This window comes from Styela clava, chromosome 5 (genome assembly GCF_964204865.1).
Source record: "Styela clava chromosome 5, kaStyClav1.hap1.2, whole genome shotgun sequence".
Classification (NCBI taxonomy): Eukaryota; Metazoa; Chordata; class Ascidiacea; order Stolidobranchia; family Styelidae; genus Styela; species Styela clava.
In genome coordinates, this window is record NC_135254.1 from 14,158,236 (window position 1) to 14,181,740 (window position 23,505).

At 34.3% G+C, this 23,505-nt stretch overlaps 2 protein-coding genes across 3 annotated transcripts; both read right to left on the minus strand.

Moving 5' to 3' along the window:
• Window positions 1-36: 36 nt before the first annotated feature.
• On the minus strand, window positions 37-4,949 carry LOC120344973 (uncharacterized). 2 transcript variants are annotated; one of them, XM_078112924.1, is made up of 6 exons: window positions 4,759-4,949; window positions 4,305-4,368; window positions 3,594-3,698; window positions 3,082-3,194; window positions 2,137-2,298; window positions 37-1,262 (listed from the first exon to the last, which is right to left on the minus strand). In XM_078112924.1, exons 1-5 carry the CDS (start codon window positions 4,777-4,779, stop codon window positions 2,143-2,145), a joined length of 459 nt encoding a protein of 152 aa, XP_077969050.1. In that variant the 5' UTR covers window positions 4,780-4,949; the 3' UTR covers window positions 37-1,262; window positions 2,137-2,142. The 2 variants fall into 2 exon arrangements, with proteins under 2 accessions (XP_077969050.1, XP_077969049.1); XM_078112923.1 differs by having other exon boundaries at window positions 83-1,262; window positions 4,305-4,592; window positions 4,681-4,948.
• A 6,883-nt stretch (window positions 4,950-11,832) lies between these two features.
• Window positions 11,833-17,276, minus strand: LOC120344673 (uncharacterized). Its single transcript, XM_039413971.2, has one exon. It carries the CDS (start codon window positions 17,168-17,170, stop codon window positions 15,230-15,232), a length of 1,941 nt encoding a protein of 646 aa, XP_039269905.2. The 5' UTR covers window positions 17,171-17,276; the 3' UTR covers window positions 11,833-15,229.
• Window positions 17,277-23,505: the final 6,229 nt, after the last annotated feature.

Sequence of the window (23,505 nt, forward strand, 5' to 3'; positions counted from 1 at the left end):
ATATATTATAGAGAACATTTTGATATAAAATAACAAGAGAGCAAAGCTAAATTATGTAGACACGGAGGTCAAATGTCAAAACAGTGTTCCCATGAATAGAAAAAAAAAATTGATTGAAAGATCGGGCCACTTAAACTTCAGGAAGGAATGTGAAAAATAAGTAATGCCCTTCTAACGACTCAACAATCTTCAATTGTGTACATGAAATTTGGATTCAGTTTTTCGCCCCTACATCAAACCCAACCACGACAATATCACTACCCGATTATTTTTGAAAACTTCGTGTTGAAGTGAGTTAAAAATAGTATAAAATAGTGCTATCTTAAGAAAATAAATTAAAAATTCAATATATGACAGATTGACTGTGCACATAGAGGACATAGAATCGGTTCCATATCTTCGCAGTTTAGAGGAGATGAATGTCCCCTTCTTTTACCAAATCTCTTCTGTTACAATTCAACCTGTTTCTTTAATATAATGTCACCTTTGCCACGTGTAACCGCTTTCTTTGGTATGAAGTTCTTTCAGGGTATGTTAACACCTAACAAAAGTGAGACAAAAAGATCTTCCTGATTTCAAACTCGTTTCTTCTGCGCCATTCGGAGGAAACATTCTGGTCTCAGAGCTACCCAACATTGATTTCAAGCTGTATATGCTTGGCCAATTATAAAAAGTTACGGGTTTCACTCAAGCCAATTTCAACTAAAAGTAAGACAAATTCCGAAATACATACATTTTTTTTATTGTAAGTCGATTTTAGTTGAGACAAAAAAAATGTTGGTGATGAGTTGGAAATTACTAATAGCCGTAATTACTAATCGTTTTGCAGTGAAAAACCAAAAAAAAAATTATTTAGAAATTTTAGTAAATATAAATCATTTGTTGATTTGTCTTTAAAAAGTTTTTCAACCAAGCATTTTCTCAGTCAGAACCTTCGTTAAGCATGTTCACGTTCAGCATCTAATATTTATAGTGTTTGTTTCGCTCATAAATTTACAAGACTATTTCGAAATTTGTATTCCAAACGATATACATCAGCATTAGCAATCTGTCGGCAAATTTGAAACGTCACATGGCTCCGGGTATATTTGTTTCTTCATCATTTGTCTGATTAATTTTGCCACTGCTTTTATGGTGGTTGATTTAGTTGTGATATAGCATTTAGCAGATTGACCAGTTTCAGCATCGATACATTCAAATATGTCCCTGAAGAATAATCCTTGTGACGAACGACACTGTATTTGATGACCGGCATAATTTATCTAAAATGAAAAAAGAGCTATATGACCTGCTATACAGGTAATCTATATGAGCATGCCATAAAAATTAACCGTCGATAATTATACCAAGATATCTTATAGTGACATCACTAACATGAACTCTAAATTTACCCTAATTCGAATTGATATCGTAAAAAGTAATAATTGTTCCTGAATTTTCAACGATGAATTTTGTAGAAACAATTTCACCTACTATACCAATGACTTTTCAGTGGTTAAAGAGTGTTGTTATCGCTCGAACGGTATTACTTTATTCATTTCCAAACATTCTGCGGGTTTCATAAGATTCATTTTCACTCTGAAGTTTTGCGTGATAACGTCATCAAAATTAGGCATAGTGGGGCGGTTCCGCGATCGCATTTCATCGATCTGGTGTTCAGCGAAGCCACGAGTTTATTGATGATGATGACTATCGGTACTCTAAGTCTAAAATATTTTATATATACCGGTACTACTTCGTATTGCTAAGGCTTTATGCTAATTAACGTAGAAGATGAACAATTAAAGACCCAGTGTTGATTCCCCGAGAAAAAAAAAACACTGGGAAAGATGGAAACCTAATTGATAGCCGCTTATTATGTTAGTCAAAATATTTTGAGCCTTTTGAATCGTTTAAATAGTTTTGAAAGTATATAATTACAGACAATATAAAAAAAGACAACGTTCAATTTAACTTCGTGAAATTGGTATACCCTGGTATGCATGAAATTTGAAATGCTCCGACTCGGGTAACGATAAAGATTACGTTATACTGTGTATTCCAATTTGTACGTTTTATCGTTTTATGTATCTTAATAAACACTTCAGAGAATTAATAAAATCTTATTCAAATTCCAGTAATACAGCACTTCCTTACCGACAATCATTCGTTCTCACTTCTTCTTATTATCTGTTGTTGTAAAACATTCCAAGATGTTGATGATTCACAATATTCGTCTGTTTTACACTTTTTGCAAACGCAGCTTGGTATATTAGGAGACCAACTGAAGTTATCTCCACAAACAAAATTAGTTTTTCCCTGTGAAAAGAGATGGACTTGTTTGCTTGATTTCATCACTGCAACTTTATTCGATGTGTCCTAATTTACAAGTAATTTATTTTAATTAAGAAGATTTTTAATAATGATCAGATCCTCGGGTAACAAACTAATTCCACGAGAAATTTGGGAACGCCTTTTCAAATTCAAATTCATTCATAAAAATACTAAAACAATGCCAGGTACTGAGAACGCGCGAAGATAAAATAAAAATAAAATGCACTGAAATGGAATTTTTATTTCTAGCTAATACTAGCCAGGATCAGATAACTGTCAATGGTATTTTAACATTTTGCGGTCATCGTTTAAAACCCTTATTTGTACTTTAACTCTTTATATCCATGAATTTAAAATTGTTAGCTCTTTTTCCATCTATTTTAGAGTCATAGGCTATTGGCATTTCCTTTATTTAAATTCTATGTAAAATCGATCGTAACAGGAATCGAGATAATTATTAGTTAATGAGATCTTTTATTTTTGAAAAATCATAAATTTTTTATATTAAAAATGTTCCGTGGACCAAAAAAGTTGAAAATCACTGATGTAGAGGATATGCACGCATTTCTACAAACAAATTGATCATAATATTCACTAATTCATTGACTATTATCTCAGAAAATAGTTTGTGATTTAGGTAAACAAATTTTTGTATTTTCTCCTCGCGCACCGCTTAATACATGCTTGATATAGAATAACTAAATTGGAATACATTATGATTGTTTTGAACGGTATATTGATATTGATGAGAGGCAATAGCTGGCATACCTGAATGACATGGTTCTGCAGACATTCAACTTTACAATAAGACCCTTGGCGATTGGAATGAGTACAACTTATTTCTCCATACGGAATGCTATTACGTTGTAGAGGTTGACATCCTGAGAAGTTAAATAACATGATATCGTATAAATATAAGATATCTTATAGACCTGAACTGCTTCGAGTCTCTCTCCAATCGGTATGTGATAACGCCTAATTTATCGCTATATATACATCTTTATACTCCAGATCTTGGCACTTTTTTGGTTGCCTCAACTTCGCTCGGAACCAGTCTCCTTTGCGTCTTAGTGAGTGCACGTGACCATTCATAGAGCAAAAGTTGTTTTATAAAAAGAAATTTGCATTTTCAAATACGTGATACTAACAATATAAGGATAGATCATAATAACTGTTCCGATATCATGGCCGTCTGTCAAAACGTTATTTTATAACGTAATAACGTTGGCAAATAATCCAACGTTTGTTCTTAAACATGATTTCACAAATAGAAACTATACTTTTCTGATTTTGCAATTCCTTTTCATTGAAATCCATTTTGGTTTCATTTTGAACAATATCATCTTCCTTTTGAGCTGTTGATGTTTTCTTCAGCAGCTTTATTTCTGTAAATGAATGTAGAGGCATTGATAATGCAGCAAAAGTTCAACATTTGATATATTCTTTGGAATGAGGAGTTTTTATATCAATGAATCTATAGAGAAAAAGATTAGTTTTTATAAAGCTTGTATATATTTCGTACAAAACAACTCCATCAACAAAAGTCACTTCTACGTGATGTCAGTTTCCTTAATTAAATCGGGGATATAAATATCTACTGCTTTATATAGTATTCTATTTCAAAATATGAAAAGTTGCAGACGACAATTTTGAGCATAACTTGCCCCTACTTTTACTTCTCTTCATTATATGTCTAATCTAAACACGCTAAGATTCATTCTATAACCTTGCTTTTCGTCTCGGTCATACATTATTCTCGACGGTAGCGCACTTAATTTTCACGTTTCATCTCTTGGTCGTTGATTATGAGTGAGTATAACTGATTGGTCGATTAATATTGAACCATTCACTATACCCAAATCCGACATGGACTGCCAAACAGTCGAAAGATGCGTTACACCATAAGATTGAACGGTCTTGTTCAATTCTCGACCCTGAGCATTAATTCCTTCCCCTTCTACAGATAGCAAAAAAATAAAATAACACCTAACCTTTTTCAAATTCAAGCAGTTTCATCTCAAATTCCAATATAGTGTCTTTCATCTGCTTAATTTCATCTCTCTCAGCTTCGCAGGTAATGGGAAACTCTTTTTTGCGCAAATATTCGTCAAGGTTAAGTTTCCGATTTGTCCAGTGTACTGGTGATAGATTGCAGTTCCCGTTTACGCATTCTGGTGGCGGTTTGCACAGGAAAGTTTCCGAATCCACGATAGCAATCATGAAAAATATACTACTTAGTTTAATAACTAAATATATCATCATGTTTCCTCAATTGTTGTCTGTAACACCAGAAAAATTAATCGTGAATCAGCGCTCTCAACTCTTTCATACCCATAAATGATATATTGGGATGATTTTAATACTTACCTTAATTATAAAATCTCAGACAAGCAATTCATAGCAATGACAAAAAAGTATTCATAGTTCAAGCGTAGAGAGATAACGAAGTGAAAAGTTAATTCCCATTAATTTAATAGGTCAAAGAATGACCGATGCAAGTCGATCTGGTTTTTATATTAATGTAAGAGTAAGATGGTTCAGCCCTTATGTATATCTTAAACTGCAGAGACACTTTCGGGTACTCAGTGGAGGAAATCTTTTTACTATTGATAAATTTGCTGAAAATAAATTACGAAAATTGGAAAAGTGATTAAAATCCACTCGAAGCATACGACTCAACAAAGCATACAACCTGTAAACCACGGAAGGCTTATGTGCCCGAGGCTATGGTAAAGAGTGAATTACATAAACATTCAGCAGTATTTATTAGCAACAGCATTCATTAAGAAATTGAAATGAACATAACCTGAATACAATATCAAGAACTGCATTTTCCGCACATAAAATATCACCGCCCCGAGGCATATAATTTCACATCTTTGAATATAAGGTTCGTTCTAGGTTTTACTGCCTGAATCTATTTTTTGCTGTAGCAGCTACCACCAACTACAATAGCGGGACAGTTGTTCAAGTAGTGATACCTCGAAGACTTATCGATCGAAAGTTAGGCGATCCCCCAAAACAGCGCTCTTACTCCATAGTGACACCTTGTGTCTCATCACTAATTAATTAATAACTCGCTAATTATACGACATAATTCATCTAAAATCAATAGGCTTCTGGTACGACATATGATGAATGCACATGCAAAATCTGCAGATTCAATCTCGCTTTCGTTAGATATCGCGTGCATCTAACAGACAGACAGACAGACAAATACCTATCAACATACTTAGCGATTAAAATCGATAAGTAATAACAAAAATAGCGCACATTGTGACGGTTCCGCTTTCGCGTTACTCGTACCGGTGATCTACTGTGATATATTGCATAGTTTGTGCCAATATATTTGGGCATCGCTCTCTTGTTGAATGACCAATAGGCAGCCAAGTTGCGCGGTTTTGGTTACGTCATCTCACCCGTAGTCGTGCTCGGGTGTTGGAGCAACGAATTTCCGTAGGAGCACCACAGCATTTTTAATTGCAATTCTTTGGTTGACTACCGATTCGAGTATCGATGGAGTCGTTTGACTACCACTGCTCATTGTTTCTCATGGCCCAATATGATTTAAATGTAGAGTACTAACAGAATGAAAAGTTGTTCACATTTTTAAATGAAGACTTTACAAAATTTTGATGATTTGACTTGGAAAGAATTGGGCCTATTTAGCCTGGTCCCCGATATTTGTCCCGGGAATGTATATTTTACTTGTTCAAATCGCCTGATTGACGCCTGTTTGGATATAGTATGGATCACTGCCATGATCAAGCTGTATCCAAGAGATCACATCAAATATGTTACGAGAACAAAAATATAATAGCAAAACGATCTATATGTACACTTGGTGTCCAATATTAGTGTTTTACCGCATTTTTATCGATTGGCGAATTGCTGGCAATGAATGAATGAATATGATTAATTTGCATATTTTTTTTTTGTATTGCACAAAATGTCGAATGGCTCAAAATTTTAGTAACAGATGAATAAAATTCCCCATGGAAAACAGATATAACATGATTATTTAGGGCAGTGTTTTTCAACCTTTTTCGAGCCAAGGCACACTTTTTTAAGTGGGAAAATCCCGCGGCACACCACCAGCTGAAAATATGGGGAAAAGACCTAATATTCACAATATAAGTGTTATATTGTTAAAATAATATTTTTAACATTGAAGAAAGATGTTGAATAGGACATCCTGAATAGTAATCAAATAAAAACGAAGACAAAAAAAAATCGCCACCAGATGCTGCCACGGTCTGATATAGAACAGTACTACATGATTACTCTGCCGGACGCTACACCGCATGTACACACAACTTGGAGAATTTCCCACGGCACCCCTGACATTATTTAACGAAACCCCGGTTGAAAAACACTGATTTAGGGGATGTATTGGTACCTTTGCTCAAAGGTGGATTAAATTGAAATTCATATTTTATAAAAAAAATATTCCATTTTGCTCACTGAGAAATGTTTGAAAAAACTGGTATTTTTGCAAGGAAACTCTATTAGACTGTAATAACTTAAATTGCCTTAATCAATCACTATGGTACAGCAGGAAGATTGTTTATAGGAGAAACCTGTTTTTTATTCAATCTTGGTATTCTAGAGCAGTGGTCACCAAAGTGTGGGCCCTGACCCCAAGTGGGGTCGCCGAGTGCCCATCGTTGTCTTTTCTTTTAATATTTTTATTATGTGTGTGACTTCTCGGCTTAACGCTAGATACTTCAAACAAAAGAATGAATAACAAGCCCGCAGACAGGTAATATCAAGAGCAATTACGATAAATCAATTATATCATCATAATCACAAATTTAGTCCGTGTGAAAAACAGCGTTCTATGACACAAATACACAACAGTGTGCAGTCTGCACTGTTAAGTTGAATAACGCTACATAGGCTAACAAGTTTCGACATTTCGAATTGGAGTGACTTCTTTTATAATAAGGCTATTGCGTAACGACAGTAATTTATATTTTAAAGTAAATCGTTATTGTGTCTTAATTGTACTCTGTACAGTGGCCGTTGCTTTTACTGCAAATCCTCATTTTCCAGGCTACCGTCATATTGATAATTACAATTTATTAAATGGCTGATAAACATAAAAGAAAAATATCGTATGATCAATCTTTTTGAAATCTTGACTTTTAGTGCTATAAGTCTGCTACAATCAAAGCGCCGAAATCGATTAAACGTAGAACACGATTTGCGTTAGAGCTTAAACAACATTAAGACACGAATGCAAGATCTCGTTGGAAGGAAGCAGTCGCATTCTTCACACTGATTAAATATGGTTGTTGTTGGGTTCTTTTAATAAATTTCCTAATTTGATAAATATTTTTTTCGTGTCTGTAGGTGAACATACATATATATAACTTGGGGTCGCGAGTGCTTATCATACGTAATAATATTGTAGATGGGGTCGTGTCTCAAAAAGTTTGAAGACCACTGTTCTAGAGGAACTGAAAAATTTAACCATTTAGTAAACGGTAATGACTTATTTACATATTTTGAATTATGTCATAAATATGAAATTGAATATAGTGTGTCAGAGTATATAGAATAATATAAACTCATTAGTTGTATCCAGTGGTGGAATTCGGCCAGTTCGCATCGGTTCTATAGAACCGTCTCGCGGAATTTTAGGAGATCAGCGAACCGTTAGCATTACTAAAGAAACATATAACAGAACCGGCCGAAAATTCTTCAGTAATTCATTTGTTGAGAGGACCAATTACTATAATAAAGTCGCTCACAATTATATATTTTCAAGTATTCGAGATTCGATTCGAAAAAATTATCCGATTCGATTCTGAAATCACAAGATATTCGAAAATGCCCAGCCCTAGTTGTATCCCAGATGAATGGATCGATAGCCTTAGTAATGGTAATGTCACTTTTCATAACATAGATCAGTATTGACACCGTGGTTTATCGTTGTTGTGGGTAAGGTAATACGTTTCCTCCCAGTTTACCTCGGTCACCTTTTTTATTACACCCATTGTATGTTGAGATGTTATATATATTTGACTAACTTTATTACTTGTAGAGTGAGCAGGCCCGGTGCTATCGTCAAAGTTGTGGTGCTATCACCAAGTTGTCTAGGTTGCGATTCCGGACCCAGCTAAAAAAAAATAGATCGCGCGTCGCTAAGTCAGCTCTGCGGTTCGTTACTGCTGTCACATGGCCAACGCTTAAAAATAGCGGAGTGTTTTACTAAAATGAAGGCACAAAACGTCCCTTTAAATGAGGGGTTACTTGACGCGAGCTTGAGGCACAAAGTTTAGATAAAAAGCGCGACTCATCTCATCGACTTGGTCCTGTCTAGGGCTGGGCATTTTCGAATACCTTGTGATTTCAGAATCGAATCGAATAATTTTTTCGAGTCGAATCGAATCTCGAATACTTGAAAATATATAATTGTAAGCGACTTTATTATAGTAATTGGTCCTCTCAACAAATGAATTACTGAAGACATAGAATGATTCACTCAGATAGATTACTGAGCGTTCACACAGAATAACAAACACGTTTTATCAATAACTCACTACAGAAAATAGTCATATGTTAGAATTCCGTTGAAAAAATATGACTCCAATGAAAAAAAAAATTGGGGAATTCACCTCGACCATTAGCGGAAAGATAAAAACAAGATGACGGCGATTCGAAATTTAGCTCTGAACCGATTCGAATAATTTACTATTCGATTCGAAATGCCCAGCCCTAGTCCTGTCTGCACAAGACAATCCATTCTATTTGTACAAATCACAGGAGTGTCATCCCCATATATTAACTCAAAAATGTTCTGCCAATGAATACAAATATCTGCCAATCTGTTAAGTGCACGCTAAATTGTTCTGCGCGCTGCACGGAACGTGTCTGCGGGCCGTTGCTGGTCGGTTTTATCTATACAAATGTAAAATTGGTAAATTAAGGCCAAAGTTCAATTGATTTTTAAAATTTGTTATATATAGAAGAAAATGAAAGAATGATGAAAAAAAAGAATTCCTGACAAAACAACGAAAGCAAGCCTATAATTACAACCATGCTTCAAAATCTGTGAGTGGGGAAAAGTATCTTGGCGACCCTAATATTTTCAATCATTGAATGCTGATTGTCCGTTATTACTGGAATGAAAAAGGAAGTAGATGGCTGGGGATACCTATATTGTCATAGTAGCATTATAGTCGATATACATAAAATCAAAATGTATGTATGTGATAGACATTTTCTATTAAAGAATGGAATGTTTATCCGCTTTGGGTCTGGAAAATCAAATAATGTTACAAATTCAATTTAGAAAACGTCTGATGCGTCAGGAAAAAAGCTAAATTATAGACATTAAAAATTGGTTATATATATATATACTTCATACAATTTCTATTTTACTTGCAAACCCCCAAAATCATTTTGCAGACCCCATGGGGATCATTAGACCTCCAGTGAGAAGCTCTTACTGCTGTGCTAGGTAAGATATTTGGTCTATTTGGGAAACTTTATTCAGTTCAAACAAAAAGTAGGTTCAAACGATATTTAGCTATTTGCTAAGGGCGCCTGAAAATTAACAGAATTTTCTTAAATATAACTAATATATCATTGAATGTTTTACATAATGTATTTGCCATAAATGTTTTATTGTTTCTTATTCTGAATGCTGTGTATATGAATATATCAGAATTATAGGAATATCATAGACGAAAATTAGGTCAAACGAAGAAGTAATGGAAATGGCCGGGTACAAAGGATATCCAATCAAAATCATCAGAAAAAGACAACTACAATTTTTTGAGCGCATAAACAGAGCAGATGGGATAGCAAATACTGTGTGGAAAAACTGAGGCACCAAAAGCAGAGAACGAAAAGGCACAAAATACACGGACAGTCTGAAAAACTAGCCAACGAGAATATCGGTCGGAGACCGAAGACCTGTCGATCTTAGATCGGTAATTAGTTAATAACTCGCTAATTATACGACATAAATAACCCAAAATCTATAGGCTTCTGGTCATGATGGTAAGGTAAGATGCATGCACATGCAAAATTTGGAGCAGATTCAACCACGCGTTCGCGAGATATCGCGTTCATCTAACAGACACACACACAGACAGACAGACGTACATACATACAGACAAATACCTATCAATATACTTACCGATCTTAAGATCGATAAGTAATCAGGAGAACTGACAACAGATTGTAATGGAAGGTCATGATCGCCGATGTCTGCAACGAACTTGACGCACGAAGAAGAAGTATATGAATCAATTTTACCTTTCTATGTCGCATATCTCTGTTATGTAGTGTCTGCATATATTGTTACGTAACAATACAGGCAGACTCTTTGCTGCGATTTTGCAGGCTTCAGTTTATTTATCCTACGAACCGGGTTTAGCGAACATTGGTGATTTTAGTTGTTCAAGACAATATCGGGCAGAGATGAGGAAGAAGAGTCGACCTTTTGTCTTTATTTCTTAGGTATACATGTTTACAAAGTATAAAAGACATACAGTACACATTAACGATCACATGATTTATTCTAGTTAAAGGCAGCAATTTTTAAGTGTAAGTGAGCCGCGAATATTTTTTTCCGCTTCAAACGCTTTTTGAATGTTCAACGAGTGATACTTTCTAATAGTGTTGAAGTTAAGGCGAAAAGCTATCCAAACATTTAACGACTGGCCCTTTTCAACTAACAGTATCGAAGTTCGTTGAAATGCTATGTAAACGTTCAACGACTGACGCTTTTAACAGTACGTCATTTTAAAAGCGTCCAGCGTAATCCAGGACTTACAAAATTATTAAATTTTTGACATTTGTACTGTTCATTTTAGCTAGTTTACCATTTATAAAGTGCAATATGTCGAACGATCTTCTTTAAAATATTGTTATATATTAATGGTTGCTTTTAGCCGGCTTTGTTCGGAGCAAAAAGAGTAAGCTTCATATTATGTCATAACACAATGAAAAATTTGACCCCCCCCCCTCCCCCTCGCAATTTGGGCTTGCTACGTTCTTGAGCCAAGGCCCTCCCACGCGCTATCGACAAAAATACACAACACAAACAGAATCAGAGACATAAGTCTCCTGAAACGATTTTTACCGGCTTCCAAATTTTGCTCACTTTGAAAATTTACACTACCCCGTGTACTTCCGACGAGAAAGACGCGGGACTTAGGACTGAGGTTTATACACCTTAATGGGTTAGGCAGCCTGGCACGTTTCCATTGGAGTTGTAGTCCTATTTTAAACTCTGGAGAGTTTGAAATATTATATTTAAACACCAATAATCGAGGTCAAATTGTTTTTGTGAAATTCTAAAATCCCCATTCACAGAGCGAAATAAAAAATCCTGCTTACGCCAAGGCTTTTGTTATTAAAATCGAATTGCGCCGGAGTTCCGAGCTGGAGTCAGATTAATATTAGAGCCAATTGAAAATTTTATCGCTTAATAACCATCAGTCAGAGTCATATGATGAGGCCACCGTCCACCTTCATATCCACATCTCATGAGCAGTGCTCTCTTGCTGAAAATGGATAATATTGCCCATCAGAGTCACTTCTTCAAAAAAATGAAAAACCAAATACTTGACGAAAATGCAAAAAATATAATTACAGACGCATTGACACTTGAATCGCAGGCTAATTAATAAAATTATTGAAATATTCTAAACAAAATCAATTATTTCCATCAGTAATATAACAATTTTGTAGAAAATTCACATACAATCAAAAGATAGCAATAAAAGCAGAAGATATACAAAAAAATGAAAAAACATAGTAATTCAGAAGCATCCATGCAAAATTTTACTTGATTTTTAATTACAATGAGTGCGGCACAATAATCGATTCATTTCTAAAATGGAGGATTGAAATCATTGAATACAAACTGAATAATCAGAATTTTAGGTTTATTTGGAGATACCCCATAGCTAATATAAGGTTGGAGAAGTGTTATTTCATGCTGCTTGTGAAAATTCAACAATCACAATGGCCCATACCATGCGTGAAAAAAGAATAATTTTGAAGATTCATGTGAGATAAAGCATTTCCAAAAAATATTTTTTTTAGATACGCCTGGCCATTGCCTTTTCCTGTGTTCTATATGTTGGTGTATTTTTTCAATAAGAATTTGTGACAATATGATATACAAAATTAAGCCTATTTAAATTTTGAAACAGAATTTGAAATACGAAATACCAAAAAAAATTGGTCAACCAATCAATCTAGATCCAATCTAGAGTTCTAGACAGTATCATGTTCATCAAAATTTTATGAACTGAACGAGACTCTCCAAAATAACCCACACTCATGCCGCAGAATAGGTCATGTAATATTTAAAATGAAATGCAGAAAAGAATATCATGTCCATAATATAAATATGAATATTCTAAAGGTGCTCAATAGGAAATTGAGGCAACTGTTGATACATTTTAACTTGTGATTAATTTCATAAAAACTAAAGCAGACAATGTAATTTAAAATAAAGTTATTCCGTAATGAACATGTCATAATAATGAATGCTGCACCGAAGTGAAATCTAGCTGCAGCTTATATATAGCAAACCTGTAATATGTCAATAAAATCATAGCTGAAATTACTTGCACAAACAATTGAAAATATTCGATAAAGAAGGTGTACCAAAAATCATTGTAGACAAGGCATCTCGAAATGACAAATAGTAAAAATAGAAAACCAAGAAAGGAATGATAAGTCATGTCACTAATATTACTTTGGATTTAATAAAATTAGGCAATAACGGTTTTGCACAATGAAGCAGTTGAATTCTCCCTAATAAATTTTCACAATGAAACCAATCAGTTATCATAATATGGCACAGTAATGACTAAAGATATTCCCATAGTTTGATATCACAACAAGATTCCCTAATTCATCTCATGTATTCATTTTTCGGAGCTCCAGAAGTACTGTATGTGCACCAAGATGGCACACAAACTGAATATAGTATGTGCACAAGATTAGGGTTTAGGTTGTGCGCCACCTTGGAGCACATATTTCAGGAGCGCCCATTTTTATTAGTTGGGTTCATCAATAGAGACCCTGTGAATCCCTATATTATATAAAATATTAATATTATTTATATTAAATACAAAACCCTATACTAGGCATTCTTGGTAGAATTTTGGCAATGAGACCACACCAATAGATTTGAGTTGAATAGAATTAAGATGACCAATTATATATAACACTAAAAACTAAGGGATGCAAAATGACTGTTCATCAAACACAACATAATATAAAAATAAAAAACAAGGTAATGATTAAAAATATTCAGATTCACATGATGTATAGTTATTAACCAGTTCTTGTTCAAAATTCTCAGACAATGATCATGGATATCATTATACATAAATGGAATTATAACAATAAATTAACCCTTTTGCTCCAATGCCAAAACCAGACATACTTTAGCAAGTATTTTGTGGTTCTGGTTCCAAGAACAAAACAAAAAATAAATGAAATTGCAGTAGCATTTCGAACAAGATTGCGGACGGACATGCATGTGTTTAATGTTTATTTGTATTTGCTCATTTATTTCTAGAAATTTCTAATTCTCGATAAACAATTCAAATTTAGTGAATTGAAAATTCATTTTCCGATAGAATTTCTCATATTTACGAGGTCGAGTTTTAATAAGATCAAGCAAAAATATCCTACAAAAACATAAGAAAACAATAATAAGTATTTGAAGACAAAATCATAAAATAGAATTATTAAACACCAATCATTATAGATAGAGGTTTAGACAGCATGCTCCAGAATTGTCCAGAATCCAAATCAATGAGTTGGCTCATCCCGACTTTTCAGTAATGGCCGTACATTCCTTGATATGTTCAGATTCAGTAAAAAATCTGCTATTTGTAAAATTTTTATTTGTGTGCTATCCCCGTAGGGCTGTCCAAGCAAACCAAATACTAGAAATCGAATCAAATCGCAAATTATTCGAATCGCTTTTCGGCTAATTTTCGAATCGCTAAGATTACGTACATAAAGCGGAAACCACCTTTGCAGGACGTTTTCTGGCAATACCTTCTTTCAATGGAATTTGTAATTTCTTATAATGGCAATACTGTATTATTTATCTATATACCAAGACAAATAATTGCACTCTTGAATTTAGATGGCTGTTTTACACTGACAATATTATAGTCATCAAACTAGCTTCGAATTTGTTAAATGCAATTTTGAATTTGAGCAACAGTTTTATCTATATTAATGGTTGGTATTATTTTGCTGAAAATTACACAAAAAAACATAACCCTAGTGAATAGGGTTAAAATAGCATCTACAGGCTTTACATGTCCTATTAAAATTGAACAAAATTCATACAAGCTTGTGATCTCCTTTCATAAATCTGAAAACATTGTATTGCAAAATACCAGCAGTAAGTAAGATGTATCTGCACATACGTCACCACAACATCGAAGGGCAGGCGTTTATTGTATAATAGAGACAGATTTTGGATTGCGCAATAATATTCGATTATTCAGTTGGATTCGGCAAAAATATTCGATTCAATTCGAATCAAAAAATTATTCGATTTTGGACAGCCCTAGGCTCTGTCATCTGAGATGAATTCATAGTTCGGTCATAAAAGATAAAACTTGAAATGTTCTTAAATAAATATTCACTCGAAGAATATTCGTAGCGTCAACTCGATCACTGTTCCATATTCCACAAGTTAGCCTTAGATTAGAAAAGCTGAAGTTCAAAAAACAAACCCCAGATAATTTTGGAGTTGCTAAATATCATTCTACTGTGAACTATTATTAAAAACAAAATAAAAACTGCATTTCCCACACAAGACTACAAAACATTTCGAACCTTTAGCACCTTAAGCGTATGAATACGGAGCATTGCTGATGCCCTGTTCTGGCTGTTACCATTATAATTGGTATCACACAATTCGAGAAGGTGGATAGCGGTCATCTTTTCTATATCGATCATCTTCATATCTATTATAATCTTGTCGGTCATCATAACGATCGTAGCTAGAATCATCATAACGAGGAGGATTTTGATCGTAACTATCATAGTTATCGTGTCTAGAATATCTATCTTGATATCTGTCCTGATCATCTCGATATGTATCATGCCCTTGTCTATCGTCATATCCTTGTCTGTTTTCGTCATATCCTTGACGTTGGTCATACGTTCCCTGATCACTGTAATCATATCCTTGTGGTTCCTGTCGTCCATATCCTCCATCTTGATCATCATACCTTCGATTATAATCATTGCTTCGAGTTGTGTTGTCATCTATATATGGATAATTCTGATCTGTGTCATTCAGTCTTTCTTGGGAATGATAAAGTTGTTCTCGTGATTTTCTCAAATTGGAACTTACATCTTGCAACTCGTCTTGTGCATCGTTTAATTGTTGTCTCGATTTTGATAATTGGTCCCAGCTTTTGTTCAATGTTTGAATATGACTTGCAACCTGATCTAACTGTTCTCTTGAAGCATGCATGCTTTTTCGGTTATCAGAATATAAATTTTCTCTAGAATGTCTGAGATTCCCACTTGGTATCAAAGTTACATTCTCCATACTTTTGTTGAAAACACCATCTATAAGAGCTTGTTTGTGTTCATTCACTGGACTCGGAGTTCGTGAGTCAAAACTATCCTCTCTTCCATCTGGACGTCTGTAATTCAAGTCTACTTGAAGAGATGAAGGAGGTGTATGTGCATAATCCTGTGATTCAACAATTGGCTTTTTGAGTGGTTTTGTGTATTTTGCAGTGTGTGCTTTACCAGATGCTTTTTTGCGATGTCTCAAACAACAAACAATAACAACAATGATTAGCACAAAAGCAGCGATTCCGCCAAATATTGCTCCCCACACCCACCAATCCAAACCCAACCACCCAGGTTTTCCGTCTGGATATAGAAGATCATCAACCTTCACTCTTGTAGTTGCATTGGGTGGAATACCGTTATTGGCAGTGCATTCAAAGTAATCGTATCCTGGTAATTCCCATAAATCCTGAATAAGGAGAGATGGACCTGTGAAGCCATATAATCCACCAGGCATTTTCCATGAATAGGAAGGTGCAGGGTAACCTTCAGCTTCACAAAATACATGGAGAGATGTTAAATTTGCCCAGATCCTTATGTTGATGGGATGATACATAACAAAAATTGTATAGCTGAGTATCTTATTACCAGTGCCACTTATATGATAGGAAGGATGATCGACAACACATTGAAAAGATCTATTATGGTCAAATCTTGTAGGGTTAGTAATAACCAAGTCAAGAGCTGCATCAGATAAGGTGCTATCAAATGCATTTTCCTTGTAAACTATATCCATATCTTTACTCATAGGCTGGGATCCATTCATCCAAGTTAATCGTGCACCAGGTTTCCCGGCCTGACTTGAGCACCTAGCAACAGTGGTGTTTTGATATTCTGTTAATGTGTTATTACCAATAGCAGTAACTTGAGGATCTAAAGGAGTGACATAAACATGAAGTGGGTATTTTCGACTGTATGCTGTCGGAGCAGTTGCTGTAGCTATTTCACACCAATATTCGCCTTCGTCCATCACTATAACATCATGAATGATGAAATTTCCAGAAACAAGTTCAGAACGACCTGCTGGAGTGTCGAAAGATCCAAATACTTTAGGAATGTATCCTGGAAAAACTTGAGCGGCATCTATTATAAAATCAGTGCCGTTCCTCTGGAATCTCCATTTCAAAAAGGTTGCATCAGTAGGAACTGCACAGGGCAATTTCACTTCTTTGCCTTTAACAGCAAATTGCATTGGTGCATATTGTTGCTTTTGGCCATATGCGAGTTGCAGCACAGTGCAGATAAATATAAAGAGTTTCATTTTGAAGAATAAATTGTTCTTTTACTTTCGAAAGATTCAAATGAACATTGTAAATAATAATTTAAAATAATCGTTGTAATTATAAATCCTGTATTACGAATAAATTGCTGAAAAGTAAAAAAAATGACAAAAATAATTCCATTAACATATGAAGATCATTTTAAAAATAGATATAAATTTATCTAAATATCTAGAATTTTTATTTTACATTATAATTTGATTCTATAGTGTATTGTCTTGACAATCAGGAAACAATTGAATGAAACTACTTCCTGATTACATTACATACAGTCAAATTAGGTAAGAAAGTAATTCCAATTTTAAATGAATCATGACGTTATATGTTCATTTGATCTTTTACATAAACAATAGCTTTCCTGTACTAATAAGAAGAAAAGTGTGTTCATTTTTATTGTAAAAAAAGATTTTGCTGCAAACTAGTGTAAAGTTAGTTCTTTTGTTTAAGAAAGTCAAGGATTAAAATGATGTTTGGTATTCTGAATTTTTAATTTGGCATATGAAACAACTTTTATTACCAGTACATTTATGTGTAGGTAATATCATGCACTCATATGAAAATGAATTTTAAGATCCATTTTGGTGGCTCAAATTGAAAAACTTTGACTACATGAATAGAAGAGAAAGAATCTGAAAAAAATGACATAACCTGTGATTTATTGGTAATAGATTCTCTAATAGCTGGCTTGGCACAGAAAAATCACCATATGTCTTATCAACCTAAGATTGACAATAATGACATATATCTATTCTAACTTTGTGATTTAATTTTAGAGTAGAACCTTAAAACCTATTTCTATATCTAACATGAACAACAATATCTTAAAATTCTCTCAGATGCTGTGTTACAGTGTCTCAAAGATATCACTTCCATAAACCTCGGCATATTTGTTAACAGAAACACAATCTGTTTGCTAAACAGAACAGAAATAATGCTGGATTGCTGGTCATTTACATTTCTCTGCCAACTCGTAATATGAAAGAATGAACCTTTCAATAACTCAAATTCAATAGAGTGGCGGAAGACAGCAATGCACTGATTCCGTAGGTCGTCTATTTTTTTCAAGAATGACTCTTTTCCTCTGTTCTGCTTTTGTATACAAGTCTGTATAAAGCGCATAATTACTTCCGCTAAATATTAAAAATGCAACAGTTGCGCTAGTCCGATATGTTGTTAGTATACCAGCGCTTAATAAAAAAAATTATGAACAATTCACAAATTATTTCAATACACATAGTCAGAGCAAGACTTATAATTTATATTGTACTTATAACATGCATAGCAAGGTTATCAAGATGTTATTGGAAATATAATATAGCACTACCATACTGCCATAAATCTGTAAATGTTTAGAGCTGTGTTCAAATTTAATTTATTCAAATTAGCTTAATTTAGCAAATATCATAATATAGGTTGTGAATATTTTGAATATCAATTTTGGTAAAGTCGTGGCCTTGAACCTATGAAAAACCATGGTTATTTGTCTTAGGACAGGAAAAGTCCATGAGGCAAATATCTGTCTGTCTGTGGACAGATGGGCCAAGAATTTCGTAAACCGTTACCAAAAACAGCTCAAGTTCACTAAACGCCGTTCCCTTTTAAAATAATATGACAGGAACCAGGTAATTCGAACTGAACATGTAATTATACAAGAAATCTGATTAAAATCGGGAAACACTACCACACTCTGACAATTCGTTTTACCCGTTATCAATTAATTAGCTAACGATGATTGGCACAGAATGCAGCGGCGGATTGTGAATATGGCCCCTAAAACCTCCAAAACGCTGTAACACCTCATTATTCAGTTATTGCAGTGTATTGGGCTCCATTTTTAATTATTGTTGTATTGACATTGTGCACAATACCGGTATCCAGATAGCCTCAGAATTTCCCAAATACTATATTGTACGGTAACATGCGCTTTCTTTTAATTTTTCCCACTACGCTACTAAGCACCGTACCGTACATCGTATATTCATTCAAAATTCTAGAGCAAATTCAGAAAAACTGCCAGAAAGCGAGAAAGACCCTTTTATTCTGTTATTCTAACTTAAAGTCAAAGTAAACAGAATCATGTGCAATTTTATTTCAATAGGATTTCATCGTTTTGATTTAAAAAAAAAGAATGTTTAAAACTTAAATCCAAATGCAAAATGTCTGTCCTCGTCAAAATCCTAACTACGGAACAAACTAGTATGATGTAAAGGAAAGCTACGCCCACATCTCCCATACAGCCGCCCGTGATGCGCGTAGGCGTCGCACTTTGTTGCCTTACGCGATTACGTCACTCCTTTGTCCAATATATTACGTCATAACACAAAGTATGTTTACACAAAAAGATTTTCAAGCAGATAATATAAGGAACGTGTGCTAACATCAAAATTATACTATAATACTCTTCTCTTCAATATGCATCCGTAAATAGCGGTTTATTATGCTTAATATAAATTGCTTGCTTCTGTAAACTATAATGTATTCTCACAAGATGTCGCTAGGGACCAGCTTTTCAAATGGCTTCGCTTGGGACTTTGGCTTGGGGTCCATACGCGAAAACCATTTGCGGGAAACCATTCACATGATTCACGCAAAAGTGTAGTTTGGAGAGAATTTTTCGAGATTGTAATCTTGAGTAAATGAATTTTGCTTTTCACTGTCGTAAATCCTCGCTGATCGTTGATACAGTGCTTTCATGCTTTACCACAAAAAACAATTGAAAGAAATGGCAGCTTCACGTATCTACGTACAAATATTTCTAATGCGGCATTTGGATACTTTATGTTGTGGTATTCTGCAGTATATTTATATTTTGAAATAAAACCATGATTTTTGTTATCTAAATTTTTCCAAAAATCGTTTGCATAAAATTCGTCCTTTCCAAATTACATCCGCGCCAACAGTACATTCTCTTAAAACTTCATTCTCGTAAAATACCTTGCGGCAAAACAACATTCATGGAAAACTTAGTCCCACAGGACTAATTTCTCCGTGTCTCCAGAATTCGTTCTCGAAAAAGTTCCTTTTCGTGAGAGTTCGTTCTGGTAAATCTACATTCGTCCATTTTTCGTTTTAGAGAAAGCTGTTCTCACAAGTTTATGATGAAATTTTAGTGGCCTACGTAATACGATTTTCAGCGTCGTATAGCGAAATCAGTGAGCAGTGAGAACTGGACCGCGACAATTAATTCTATTTATGTGTGTTATGCTTATACACGTCAGTGGTGTGGTCATATGTTGCACAGTATCCGGCAGTATATTCCCTGGCTTTTATTTAGGGATCCTAATTTAGGGGGCGGTAGATATTTTGTTATCAGTGATAAAACTATTTGTAACCCTTTAAAAATGTGTTAAGCATTTAACTAATCATCTTCACCGGTATAGCCACTTTCTGAATAATGAAATACATTTTTATTTATAATAAGAATCAAAGTATGATGTCACATTTAAAAATTATGGGAGGGGGGGGGGGGGTGTTCGAAATTTGTAGGGGTTGTTACTGGTTTTTGGTGACGCGGTCTAAGCCCATTGTGAAAACGAAACAGTAGCATAAAATTATTGATTATTGATTTGCATATGCTGCATTGATGAATTATGCTTCAATTATCACGTGCATCAGGAATGTGTAGATAGATGTCAATGAAAAGCGTGAAAGTTAAAATTCAGCTAAGTGAGCCAAATTGTGTTTTGAAGTACCTCTCAGTTGTATTTAGAATTATGGTAAAACTAAATAATACTTTAGAAACCAATATCTAACACTTTTGAAGATAGTTTCTTCTTCGTTCCCAAGGCTGTTCCGAGACCTTTCGCCTTGAACCGAGCGTCACACCCAATACAATAGTCTTTATTTAATATAATAGACTGCGAGAAAAACCTAGTGCAAGCGAAGAATGGCTTTCTGCGCTCGAGCTGTGTAACTGATCATCTTCACTGGCATATGAGCCACTATCTGAACATTCAAATACATTTTTATTTACGTTGAGAATTGAAGTATGTTGTCACACAGTTCATGCCACAATACACATTTTGTATATCGATAAATATTATCGGACCACAATACAAATGTTTACACGCAACGAAATGCATGCTTCGAACAAAATTATGTTGAAAATTGAATTGACAGTTCTCAACAAAGTAGCCTACAGTAAGAATAAGTGAATGCAACATACAGTGCGATTTAAGTATAAACAGCAAATGTAACGAAATGGAAGTGTCAGGGATATACAAAGCAGTTAAATTTACTTGGCGATAAGGCGCAACCAATTACACCTCCATTTGAAAATCAATCGCTGAGAATGAAGCAGCTTTTAGTAGTCAGTATTTTACTCAATTGAATTGTAGAAAACAATTTTTACCAATATTATGTATAACATAAATAATTTCACATCCAGTATTTCACTCTGGCACTCTGGGCATTTACACACTAGAGCGTCTCAACTCTCAAGTAAACCTTGTCTAAAAAGTCGGTCTGGATATTTTGATTCAAAAGGTAAATTATTCGAATCAGTTAAGAAAAAAATTTCGAATCTTTTTTTTTGTCCGCCCAATCAGTATTTCGTGTGGAAGCTTCATTTTGAAAAGGCAATTCTCTATTTCTATGACTCTATTCCCCCAGTGAATTATTGATGAAGCATGTTTCTTATTGCGTGTGACAACTAGGGCTGGGCATTTCGAATCGAATAGTAAATTATTCGAATCGATTCAGAGCTAAATTTCGAATCGCCGCCATCTTGTTTTTATCTTTCCGCTAATGGTCGAGGTGAATTCCCCAATTTTATTTTCATTGGAGTCATATCTTTTCAACGAAATTCTAACATATGACTATTTTCTGTAGTGAGTTATTGATAAAACGTGTTTGTTATTCTGTGTGAGCGCTCAGTAATCTATCTGGGTGATTTATTCTATGTCTTCGGTAATTTATTTGTTGAGAGGACCAAATACTATAATAAAATCGCTTACAATTATATATTTTCAAGTATTCGAGATTCGATTCGAAAAATATTATTCGATTCGATTCTGAAATCACAAGGTATTCGAAAATGCCCAGCCCTAGTGACAACCCAGCGAACTGATTAAGTGATGGATTCTGTTTGTTCAGTAATTTATGTATTTGAAGAAACCATTTTAATAAAAAGTCACATACAATTACATATCTTCAAAGTATTCAAGGTTCGATTCCAAAAAAAAATTCGATTTGATTCCGAAATCATCGGGTATTCGAAAATACCCGAGACCAACTGAAAAAAATTGTTATTACCTGATTCAGAAAGATCCGTTTGGGAAAAAATGCGCCTGTTAAATACTTATATATCCGATATATATATATATATTATGTTCGACTTCCTGAATAGTAACAGTTTTTGCAAATGCATTTTTTTATATCATATATATTCTTATATAAACGCAATTAATTAATTATCGGTCCACATTTTCAACACTACTCGTGAGTCGCGACAATACTCGAATGTTGTATTCTTATTTTATCTACTGTTTCGTAACCAACCGTAGAATTTTCAGGACTGAAGAACTTGCGAAAAAGAACGGTTACTTATATCTTTCAGTAATTTGCACTTGTGCTTAATCCTCTCACTGGGAAAAAAATATTCGAAAATGTGCGAGAACCACATAAAAGTTTTGCTTGAATGGTGAAACACATTGCTTAATGTGGTTTGTTATTTCACTGAAGATTAACAAAAAAATTTACTTATATATGATATACAACATTTAGTAAATATTTCAAAAATCAATATTGCTTCAAAATTAATCATCATTTTGATAGCTGTATGTCTGCCGTGAAAAAAATCAAATATTTTTTGTCCTTGCCCGTTCAAAACGGTGTCTCCAAAATGGCTAAAAGTGTTAACATTTTTTTTATGTAACCACTATTGTCGACATTGAAGTGTGGTGTGAACTAGGTTCGCTGAAAACGCGTAAGGATCAATAGAAAGATAACTATATAATTGTTCTTCACCCACCTTTGTTTCTGGCGTCCGTTATTGTTATTCAAGGTCAGGTTTAAAATTTAGTACTCATTCATCCTTTTGTGCAGTCAAGAAATTTCAAAGATAGCCAAAGACACCTTGGCCACCCCTGATTAAGACAAATATATCAGCTTTTCAGCAATTTTGCCCCAGTATTGCGTTAAAAATCAAATGGCTACGGATGATTTCTAATCTCAGACGACAATTTCAAGCCGACAGTTGGGGCTGATGAGTAATAATTTATCTATTTCTTTATTTATATAAAAAAACGCGTCCGGGCTCTCAGTCATAAACATCTTCGCAACGGTAGAAAAAGTAAATTTTTATTCTATCCGACAT

Bases quoted from the DNA above. Each gene is read 5' to 3' on its own strand.
- LOC120344973 (XM_078112923.1), bottom strand. From the start codon at position 4,575: ATGATGATATATTTAGTTATTAAACTAAGTAGTATATTTTTCATGATT. The intron at 3,699-4,304 runs GTTAGGTGTTAT...ATTCATTTACAG, and splicing joins ACTGCTTGAATTTGAAAAAG to AAATAAAGCTGCTGAAGAAA. The intron at 3,195-3,593 runs GTATAGTTTCTA...TTAACTTCTCAG, and splicing joins GGAATTGCAAAATCAGAAAA to GATGTCAACCTCTACAACGT.
- LOC120344673 (XM_039413971.2), bottom strand. From the start codon at position 17,170: ATGAAACTCTTTATATTTATCTGCACTGTGCTGCAACTCGCATATGGC.